A 12,029-nucleotide genomic window follows, 5' to 3' on the forward strand; every position below is an offset into this window, starting at 1 on the left:
TTTGGATGCCTGAGAGTCTTCTTCAGGCCCACTCGATTCAGAGGACAGGGAACATCTAAGGCAGGTTATGTCTCTGCTTTAACTCTTATGCCTATAGTACCTTGCATCAAACCTTGTATATGCAAGGTTCTAGATGAACCCAATATATGTAGGTAAGAGCCTCATGATTTTCAGATTAAACATTTGTAGAGAAAAGTATTTTACTCTTCTTGTTTTAAATTTGTTCTCTCCATTTTTTTTTGTTAATGACAAGTGATTTACTATCATTCAAATATTACATATATATGCACATATATATATATATAAAATGACCTTCACTGAATATTAAGTCTCCAAAGTCATGGGAAGTTAGTTTGGGAGAAGATTGTGTTTTAGGGAGATTTAATATCCTGTGTTTAGAATTTATAGATGGTTTTGAAGCAAAATTACTCTAATGGAAGTCACCTTTTTGCTGTTGCTTAAACATGATCTCAAAACGTACTGTCAAAAACAGAAAAGCCAGGAAGAGAATTGATGTTATATTTTGACCTGAGCACGCATCAAGAAATATTAACTATCTTGACAGTCTTCCAACAAAAATAATGATAAACTCCATCATTTAAAATTCAGGTCAGAGATAAACTAATAAGAAAAGTGTTACTTATACTGTTTCTTGACAGGAAAGTCATGGCTGTACTATGAAAAAAAAATGTCTCTAGATTAAATGTTATCAGTTAATCATCATTCTGAAAGAAAGAATTATCATTGAAGCCTAAAGTTTGGGGAATGAAAGTAACTCACTTGGGTGGCATTGATTTATGTTAACTCATAACAAATGTTCATAAAACAGATATACTGTTTTTTGTTTTTTTTTGTGTGAGGAAGATCAGCCCTAAGCTAACATCCGTTGCCAAACCTCCTCTGTTTGCTGAGGAAGATTGGCCCTGGGCTAACACCTGCGCCCATTTTCCTACGGGACGCCACCACAGGATGGCCTGACAAGCGGTGTATAAATCCATGAACAGGATCTGAACCCCCGAACCCAGGCTTCTGAGGTGGAGTGTGCGAACTTAAGCACTACACCACTGGTCAGCCCCCAGATATACTAATCTTTGAAAAGTAGAAAAATGACCTTTGGTTCTTTAGCTATTTCCAACACTTCTGATGGTGACATTGCAGTGGATTCACAGAAGATATTGAAATTGTTTCACATTACACTTTTCACCTGTTTTGCCAATAACTCATCAAAGAGATTTGCTATGTCATTGCACTCTAGTTCTCCACCGACCTGGGTCTTCACGACAGCACAACAGAATCCAAGTCAAAGGGAATCTCACCAGCTCTCTGAATTACACCACTTGTGAGTCATTTGTATTTGAGAATAACAGTGCTCCTTGGGAAAAGACGACTTGGGAGAAACAGTTCAAAATTATTCCTTTATATTTTGTTCATGTACCACATTAAGGTCAGTAATATTAAAGGAATGTATATAATGTAATGAATCTTGAAAAGTCAAGAGTACAAACTAGCTTAAGGTATATTATAGGTTTATGAAATTTTCAAGGGAGCATCCAAGCATATAATATTTAGTATTTGGTCAAATGTAGGAATTCTTCAAATTAAGAAAATTCTATCTGTACAAACTAAAAAATCTCAATGTTGAAATTATGAGCATTACTTCTGAATTTAGAGAAGTCATATATACCTAAAATATGATTGTGGAATATGTTTATTATACTGCTTTAACATTTTAGGCCATAAAAGTATAATATAAAGGTATGACACAAAGTTAAAACTCACAGGGGATGGCCCAGTGGCTAGCAGTTAAGTTCATGTGTTCCGCTTCGGCAGCCTGGGGTTCGCCGGTTTGAATCCTGGGCCTGGACCTACTCACCGTCCATCAAGCCATGCTGAGGCATCGTGCCACATAGAACTAGAAGGGTCTACAACTAGGATATACAACTATGTAATGGGGCTTTGAGATTGGCCCTGAGCTAACATCTGTTGCCAATCTTGCTCAAAAAAAAAAAAAAACTTACTAATTTTGAGAAATTTGATAATGAACCTCAGTTTCAGCAATTATATTGATAGAGCAATGTAATTCTTACAAAGAAGTTTCCAGAATGTTTTTCAGATCTTAGAATATAAAATGTAGTTTTATTATCTTTGAGAATTTTGTTACTTTCATCTGTGGGGAAGTGTAAACATAAATTGAAGCATGCATCCACAGCATTGCAGAGCCATCAGAGCCTCCGAGAGATCACAATTTAGACTCGGACACACAGGCCAAGATAGCAGGGGTCTTTCCCAAAGTCACAGACATGAAGGAGGGGCTGGCTAGTAGTGGGTCTCCAAACTCCTTAGAACACTTCCCCATGCTCTGTTGCCTCACCAGCTTCACATCCCTGCAATCTTCACGAAGCAGGCCTTTAAATATGGGAATACATCGCCTTAATGATGTGCTAAATGTTAAAATCCCAACACTAAAACATTTGCTCACCAATCTAGCACCTACAATGCTTAGGTAACAATGCAAATCAGTGCAGTGGTAATTCTGCCCCCCCCCCGCCCCATTTTTCTGAATGAGTAAGGACAGTTAAGCCTCCCACAACAGGAAGTACTCATTTCTGAAGAGAGCCACGTAAGTAATTTAGAAGTCTGGATTTGCTTCTTCTGTAAATCTTCGACCCTCTGTGGTTTGGGCCTGGACAGAGCTTCTCTGGGGGTAACAAGTAGGACTGAGGGAAAGGAGAGCCCGAGGCTCGCGAACAGGCCTGGGCGAGGAGCCTGAGGCACGGGTTCATGGGCCTCACCCGAGCCAAGCTCTCAGGGTGATTGTCTTGTAACCTATTTCACATTGACCGGAAACCGTCATCCCCACATTTAGGAACTTCCCCATTTCAGGCTGGATGCTACATCTACTTACAGAAAGTATTCTTAAACACTGAATCTTCTATGTTAATAGGTACAAAATTACTCCTCACAAATAAGAAAAATAGGTCTCTCAGTTGTATGGATTTCAGGGAGATTCACATGGTAGTAACATCACTACAGCCCCCGTTTCTCAAAAATAAAGGAGGGGGTGAGTGTGGAGGAAGGTGGGCTAGTTTCTGAATGCAGGTCAGTGACCACTAGATTATAGAAAGAAGGCACAACTAAAGCAATGGTAAAGTCAGTAAACAATATTTTACTGAAACATTTCATAACACAGAAAATCTGTCTGAAGTGTAAAGTTACTGTCTTACACAAGAAGGACAGACCCATTTTCAAAGACTAATACGAATACAATAAATATGGAGTATACATACTAATTTATACACAGAAACTCTGCCCCACAGCCATAAAAATTTATTTAACAGTGCAACATATAATTTAATCATTTGATTTATTTGACAGGTTTTTCTCACTAAACACAAATAACTACCTAGTTTTCATATACATATATAATATATATATTTTATGTATATAGATATTCAACAATCTGTACAGTTTCTAAACATAAAACTCCTAAAAGGCACAATTGTCTATACAACATGTACAAAAATGGCTGGAGCTGACACAAAACAACAATTATTGGTCAAAAGTTCATGATTGCACAAAGATTAGTTATGAGTTCATGTCAGAAAAATGTGCTTTAAGGAAAGGAGGGTTTTCAAAAAAACCTTTAAGTGTTATATAAAAAAAACCAAAAACCAAAAACCAAAACAACTCTAAAAAATAAAAAGCCACTAGGTTGCTATCACAAGCCTGTCTTCGTCGTCGTCACTGCTCACGTCACTGAACTGAGTAGCGGCCTGCCTCCGGGGCAGTGCTGTGGGCCTGGGCCCCTGTCTGTCTGGAGAGAGAGTCTGTGGGCCTGAGGGCTCTGTGGAAGCTTCTGGCCGTGCCTTCAGCAGAGGCTCTGACATGGATGCTGGTTTGCCCTGGACAGAAGGGAGTTCATGCTTGAGCTTCACATGATTTACTGAGGTGGCCTTCCCTGTGTCCATTTGACTCGAGCCATCAAGCCTTGCATGGTCTCTTGAAGGGGCAGGTGGATCTAGAACTTTTTTTGCATTTTCCCTCTGGACTTGAGGTGACCCCTGAGGAGACGCGGTCCTGCTGCCCTGATTCGCGATGGCCACGGAAGTCTGCTTGGGTGGCGCCTCACGCGCTCTGCTTCGGGAAGCTGGTACTTCGGGAGCTCCCTGTGCATCAACGGTTACTTGACTAACCGAGGGAATTAAAGTAGGCAACGCTATGTTCAAGATCTGGAGGCCTGGAATGTGAGCCTGAGGGGTGGGACTGCTCTGTGAGGAAGGGTTTGCAGTCAAAACCTGCAGTCCAACAGCATTTAGAGCGAGGCCTGGCGGGTGTACCTGCGGGGCAATGTTTGCATTGGCCAGGCCTAAAATATTGACGGTTTCCATGCTCAGTGATGGAAGTGGCTGCAGGCCCGGGGTACTTAGGTTCTGAAGGCCTGGCACACGGATTTGGCCAATGGGGATACATGGCACAACACTGCTTAATTCAGCCACTCCAGGGGGATTTGTAGTGCCAGAAACTTCTGTGATCGTATCCCCAGGAGTGCCCACGGTTTGGTGAATGACATTGACAGCAGGAATCGTTAGCTGCATTGGCCCAGCCTGAATGGGTACAAATGTGGAATATGTGAGGCCGGCAGGTACCACATGGATTCCCCCGACTGGAACCATATTATAAGGTGTCCTTGACTGCTGTTGGGAATGCAGAGGAAGGTGGCTAAACAAATGAGTCTGGGGAGAAGGCAGGCCTGGAGCTGGCTGGAGAGTTATTTGCTGCTTCTGTTCTTGAGTGTCAGGCTGAGGCGAGCCCACTGAAGGAAGCCCCACCGCTGTCTGAGGGCTGCGCTCGGCTGCAGGAGGAGGAAGTCTTGCAGATGAGGCGTTCTAAAGAACAAGAGAGAACAATCCTTTTATAGCAGAGCTTTCTTAGTCACGGAGCTAAAACGCTCGCCTAAAATCTATTCTTCCTAATGAGGTAAAAGTATGTACGTTTGTATTTTATAAAAATCATAAGCTTGCCAAAAACTGTTATTTTGATTTTAAGAAATACATTTCCAATTAAAAATCAACTACCTCTTTAATCTATTTTCTAGTACAAACAACAGCAACACATTTTGTATAGTACTTTGCATTTTTCAAACAAATTTCCTGGATATCGTCTTATTTATACTAAAATTAACCCTGAGAGGTGGCCATAATTATATTCTTCTTCTGTTGTTCTTATTGCTGGCACTACCAGCTCCATCCTATTTTAGAGATTAGAAGTTACTGAGAAAGTGAGATATTAGTTGGCTATGAGTATCAACTCAACTGGAAAAGTTGACTGGAGGATTAGTCATGTATGAAATAAAGTCTTGTCATTAATAAAAAGATCTGCAGTAGTTCATTTGTTCATTCATAAGTTTATAAAATATCTACTGAAAACCAGATTCCCAGGCATGGCAGGTATTTTGAGAAAGAGAAGCTTCAAGCACAGGTGATCAACACGAAAGTAATGAAATGTTATGAGTAGGGCTAAATCTTGCTAATCCTCTCCTCCACCTAAGATTATCAGCTAAATATTAACTTTTTCTTGATAATACCTGTATTATAGAGCTACATTAATTTATATACTAATTTAACTTAAATATTAATATAATTTAAGTATTAATGTAATTTAACTAAATTATATTCATTTAGGATAGTCTCTAGAAATCCAAGCTTTCATAGTCTTTTTATTTTTCTCCAGTGTTACCTAGCAAACCAAAACATGCCACCTTTAGAAATAAATCCTACTGCGATCATCAATACACACTAGAGGTGAGAGGACTGTCAATGAGAGAAGAACATGTTCCTCACAGAAGTGAACGTTCATTCCTCATGAGCCCACCAGGGTGAAAGCCGGCGAGCACGCACAGTGCATTTAGGGTGACTTTCAGGAGGGAGGTCCGTGTCTGGCCCTGTGCTAGTTCCTGGGCAGGAAGCTTTCCCAAGCTGCCAGAGCAATTTGATCATTCAAGCAAAGGGAGCTTCTTGATACATTTTTTGGGTCACATTAACTTTGCCATAGAAACTGGTAGTTGTCTTGCCGACAGGGACAAAATGCAAAATGTTGGGATAATCTAGTGCAGACCCATCCTAGCAACGCCAGCGGAAAACAACTCAGAGTAAGCTGTGGGATAAAGAAGCCCCAAAATCCAGGTTCTCAATTGGCACATATATATTTTTTTATTTCAAGATTAAAAATAAAAAGCAGGGGCCGGCCCGGTGGCACAAGCGGTTAAGTGCGCGCGCTCCACTGAGGCGGTCCAGGGTTCGCCGGTTTGGATCCCGGGCGCACACTGACGCACCACTTGTCAGGCCATGCTGTGGTGGCGTCCCATATAAAGTGGAGGAAGATGGGCACGGATGTTAGCTCAGGGCCAGTCTTCCTCAGCAAAAAGAGGAGGATTGGCCCGGGATCCAAACCCGGGCCGCCAGTAGTGGAGTGCACGCACTTAACCGCTAAGCCACGGGGCCGGCCCTAAGCATCTTATTTTCTTAAGCCACTAGGTTCCCCATATTTAATAGGTTAAACAACAACAAACCATGTACCTGTGTTAAAGCCACAGCCTTTCCTGCCATAGAACTTCTCAGAATTTCTTCTGATTCAGGGCAATCTACAGACATCTGATGACACGGGGACCTGGGGGCAGCTTCAAGGGACCTAGAAGAGCCCATGGGAGCAGCCGTCTGATCTTCATCTTTCGAGGCAGCCTGCCTGGTCTTCACTGGAGACTCCGCCCTCTTGCCGTAGTCTGACTGCACTGTGCTCAGTACAGTCATCTTGGTGGGCAGCGCCCTGGGCAGAATGTCCATCGGGTCCGCGTGCACCCCAGAGAAGCAGTCGGGAATCCTGACGTCCTCATCAGCACTCACGGAGTCCTGCAGGCTGCTTCTAGACGGAAGATGCTGCGGGCTGGCTGTGATGGAGGGAGCTGCTGACAGGACTGACTCAGCCTGGCTGTCTTCATCGTCATCTTCGTTTTCATTATCGTCCTCATCTGCACCATCAGATTCGTCAAGATCATATCCAGACCGATCGTAACTGAATCTTTGTTTTTCATCTAACAGAAACAACCAAGAAGGTATGTTACAGAATGTTTTGCAAGTGGACAAATGCAATCTTGTATTTTTTATAAGCTTGGCAATACTGTGAGAAATATAAAAGACAAAGACTCGACCCATAAAAACCCACAATTTAGTTCAGTAGAAGGACATGGGGAAGAATACCAATTAGTCTACCAGGAATTCAGAGAAGTGAGGTGCTGACAGAGAGTGGTATGGCCAGGGCAGGCTTTGTAACGATGGGGAACATGAAATGAGCCTCAGAAGAGTAGACAGGCAGAAGGTAATACGTAAAGAAAATCAGAAATAAAGCCCTCAAATATTAGACTCATAAAGTCCCCAAAAGAAGACTAAACTATATAAAAAAAAATTTAACAAAGTGTTCAACACAACTCTTTTCCTGAACTTACTTCTTTGCATCTCCCTACTGAAGAAATTAAAACAAAAACAAAAAACTGATAGCATTTTGCATTTATAAGCAAAATAACTTTCCTTAATACTTGAATAATATTTTAGACATGTTTCCACTGTCCTCTGAGTAGTAATATTCTCTAATATTTAAGCCTCCTTCTATTATTTTTTTTACTAAGAGAGGTGCTAAATTTTCCCATCACCTTTTTCTATGATGATTCAACCCACTCCTTACAGGAAGGGGAACACTACCCACAAGTCATTCATATCAGCCTCATAACGTCATGTGCGAGTATGTTTAACAAGGAATATTCAAGACTATCCAGGGAATAGTTTCAAAATTCTCATAAGCTCGTGTGGAACTGGGTTTAAAACCTTATCTATTCAAAATCTTGCAAAATTAGAGGCTCTTTCCCTTGAAAACTAATAAATTTTATAAAGTTAAATGGGGGAGGAAACATCTACCTCAATTCCTTCTCATGGAGCTATAACGAAGAAGACATCAGACCACGTTCAGCTTAGCTGTGATACATTCTGCATTTACACGTATTTTTTGAAGAGAAAAAACGTAAATAGAGAAATAAGCAATAGGTATATTTCCTGGCTCTCCCAAATGGTCTGTATATTAATTTATTTTACTACTCTTTCGATTTTACAAAGGTAAGTCCTTAGAGAAAAGTCTCACGGAATCAACACTAAAACATTTCAGAGTGATTACTTCTAGGAGATGGAATGAACTAGAACTTTTATGTTTATCTTGAGCACATGTTACTTCTAAACATTCAAAGATAAAACATATGCATTTAGGTTCCTTTAATATGTAATTTCATAAGTTTTTCTCCTTAAGGGTTCTACTATTTCGTTGTAAAATAATAAATAAAATACTATCAATTTATTGAATTAGGAAATGTAGGAAAAAAAGGGAAAGTAAAAAAAAAAAAAAACAAAAATAGAAGAAACTGGATGACTAGGAGGAACAGGTTACTGGAGAGGGAGGATGATTTCATCAGAGAGGAGACCTGCTGCAAAGTCTAACTAGGATGAAATGTGCTTTACCTTAAAAACTATTACTTTTTTAAAAAGAAAAGTGTGCCTAACTTTAAATTTACAACTTTTTCCAAACCCATCATAAAGCTGAGATCCCAGACACTCAAATAACTCTGAGCAGAGACAGTGTCTGTAGGAAGAGAGGAGACACAAGCTTGCGTCATCTGGAGTAGATGCAACAGAACACTGGTCAGAAGAGTTCAGCTAAATAGTTGACGGATTGGCTAGAGCCAAATGTGGGCTGGCAGGATTGTGTGAATCCTCTGGGCTACACTCTCTTGCAGGCTCTATGACATGAGCCCCGCCCAAGCACTCACAGAAAAGAGTACTAAGTGTCCACTGTGGTCCAGATCTAGGGGACAGGAGCGGAAGCTACATAGGAGAGGCAAGGAATTCCACCTGGATCCACGTGCCCTCTCTCTACCAAGAACAAAAACCTTAACCTGTGAAGGGGAGGGCAACAAGCACAACTGCCCTCAGGACCCTGGTGAAAACTCATTGCAGTGGGGAAAGGGAACAAACAGGAGATTAAACACAATCTACTCCTTGAGAAGAGACAAGATTACCAGCTGAGTCCAGCACAACAGCTGAGGGAGGAGCAGGAGAACGAGAGGGCCGTAGCCCAGCAACCTAAGGACACGGTACACAGGTACACAGAGAAGACAGGCTGACTCAGAACAGAGGTGGCATCCCACCCGCCTCCTCACCGCCTACGGCCAAGCTAAAGAGCTTTACATGACAGGTAACAGCAAAATACTTCTGGGAGAGGAACAGAAGAACAAGAATGTGTAGAGCAACACTCACTGAGGAACAGTACAAAGGGAAGACTGAAAACTAGAACTGATCAGGCATTGCTCTCGTAATCCATCCTCTACTCCAAACACAAGGTATCTTTACTGGAAACTGAAGCCTCTGGTGCACTGAGGTAGCCATGGCAACATCTCTCTCAAACCCAGTCCAATTTCTAACTAGAAAAACTCTAACTCCCACACTAAAGGCCTAGAGGAAGAAGAGGTGAGCCCATTACCAGGCACAAAAACGATTTACATTATCTCTACTGTCTTACATGAGATGTCCAGCTTTCCACAAAAATTACAAGGTATTAAAAAAAGCAAGGAAAAAAAACATACTCAGAAGAGAAAAAGCAATCAGAACCAGTCAGACATGACACAGATGTTAGAACTGTCAGAGAATTTAAAATAATTATGATTAATATGTTAAAGGCTCTAATGGGAAAGGTGGACAACATACAATATCAAGTGGAAATTTCAGTTGAGAGATGGAAACTATGAAAAGAACAAAATAAAATGCTACAAATAAAAAAACACAGTAACGACGACAAGAAAACTGTCAAACCCAGAATTCTATGCCCATTAAATCATTTTCAAAGAAGGAGAAATACAGACTGTCTTAGCAAAACAAAAACTGAGGGAATTCATTGCCAGCAGACCTACTTGATAATAAAGGAAGCTCTTTAGGTAGAGAGAATATGGTATCAGAGGAGAACTTGGATCTACATCAAATAATGAAGAGCATCAGAAACAGAAGGTAATAAATAAAGGTAGAATTATTTTTAAAAATTTTTAATCACTTGCTCTAAAAGATAACTGAATGTCTACAGAAAAACAGTAACAACCTACCGTGTTTTTATAGCATATGTAAACATAAATGGTACAACAACAGTAGCACAAAGGATGGAAAGGAGGAATTGTGAATATACTGTTATAAAGTCTTTATGCTACATGTAAAGCAATGTAATATTATTGAAAGGAGACAACTGAAATTTTTAAAAAGGTATAAATAACAAGTCAATAGAGGAGAAAAAATAGAATCATAAAAAATGCTCAATTAAGGCATAAAAAGAAGAAAACATAAAATGAAACAAATAGAAAACAGCTGGCAAGATGGCAGATTTTATTCCAACTACATGAATAATAACATTAAAAGAAATGGTCTAACATATGAATTAGAAGAGAGAGATTGCTACACTGGATAAAAAAGCAAGTCCCAAATACTGTTTACAAGAAACCAATTTTAAATAAATATACAAATAGATTGAAAGTAAAGTCTGGATAAAGATATACCTTAAATCATTAACTAAAATATAGCTAGAAAAACTATACTAATATCAGACAAAGTAGATTTTAGAACAAAAAATATTATCAAGGATAAACAGGGGGGCTGGCCCTGTGGCGTAGCAGTTAAGAGTGCACGCTCTGCTGCTGGTGGCCCGGGGTTCGGATCCCGGGCACACACCGACGCACCGCTTGTCAGGCCATGCTGTGGCGGCGTCCCACATAAAGTGGAGGAAGATAGGCACGGATATTAGCCCACGGCCAATCTTCCTCAGCAAAAAGAGGAGGATCGGCATGGATGTTAGCTCAGAGCTGATCTTGCTCACCAAAAAAAAAAAAAAGATAAACAGGAACATTACATAATGACAAATGGGTTAACTCTCTATGAACATATAACAATCCTAAACATGCAGCAACTAAACCAGAGTTTCAAAATAAACGAGGCTAATAGTGAAAACAGTAATAAACAAATTCACAATTATAATTGATAACTTCAACACTCCACTCTCAGTAATTGATGGAACAAGTATATGGAGCATCAGTAAGAACACAGAACACATGAAAACACCATCAGCCACCTAGACCTGACAGTTATAGAATATTCCACCCAACGACACCAGAATATACTTTCCTTATAAGTGTACATGGAATATTCACCAATATACACCATCTTCTGAGCTACAAAACCAATCTCAACAAACTTAAATGAGTAGAAATCATATAGAGTACGTTTTTGGACGAAAACAGAATTAAACTAGAAATCAATAACTAGAAGATATCTGAAAAATCCCCAAATATTTCAGAATTAAGTAACATATTTCTAAATAACACATGGATCAAGGAGAAAGTTTCAAAGAAAAGCTAGAAATATTTTGAACTGGACAAAAATTAAAATATAACATTCAAAATTTGTGGGATGTAGCTAAAGCAGTGGTTAGTGGGAAATTTACTGTACCAAACACTTATATTAGAAAAGAATAAAGGTCTCAAGTAAATAATTTAAGTTCTCATCTTTAGAAATTAGAAAAAGAAAATAAAACTAAACCCAAAGCAAGGAGTAGGAAGGAAGTAATAAAGATGAGAACAGAAATAATGACACTGACAAAGGAAAAACAGAGAAAGTCAATGAAACCAAATCTGTTTAAAAAAAAAAAAAAATCAATAAAATTGATAAGTTTCTAGTAATACTGGCCAAGAAAAAAAGGAGAGAAGATATAAATTGCCAATATTAGGAAAGAAAGAGGGGCTATCACCACAGACCCCATAGAAAATAAAAGGACGATAAGAAAATCTATGAAAAATTCTATGCCCTACCAATAAACAACCGGAATTCAAAATTAAAAATACAATACTATTAAAAATAGCACCAAAAGAATGAAATACTTAGGTACAAATTTTAAAATGTGCA

General features: G+C 39.6%; 1 protein-coding gene across 5 annotated transcripts in view; it reads right to left on the bottom strand.

Annotated features, from left to right (window-relative positions):
- Positions 1–3,146: 3,146 nt before the first annotated feature.
- Positions 3,147–12,029, bottom strand: part of HIVEP1 (HIVEP zinc finger 1) — a 141,446-nt gene continuing 132,563 nt past the window's right edge. For all 5 annotated transcript variants that reach the window (XM_058555256.1, XM_058555257.1, XM_058555258.1 and 2 more), the window contains 2 exons: positions 6,576–7,087; positions 3,147–4,886 (listed from right to left, as the gene is read on the bottom strand). In XM_058555256.1, coding sequence (XP_058411239.1) covers positions 3,708–4,886; positions 6,576–7,087 — 1,691 coding nt within the window. In that variant the 3' untranslated portion in view covers positions 3,147–3,707. The remainder of the gene's footprint in view (positions 4,887–6,575; positions 7,088–12,029) is intronic.

The sequence above is a fragment of the Diceros bicornis genome, chromosome 14, assembly GCF_020826845.1.
Source record: "Diceros bicornis minor isolate mBicDic1 chromosome 14, mDicBic1.mat.cur, whole genome shotgun sequence".
In the NCBI taxonomy this organism is placed as follows: domain Eukaryota; kingdom Metazoa; phylum Chordata; class Mammalia; order Perissodactyla; family Rhinocerotidae; genus Diceros; species Diceros bicornis.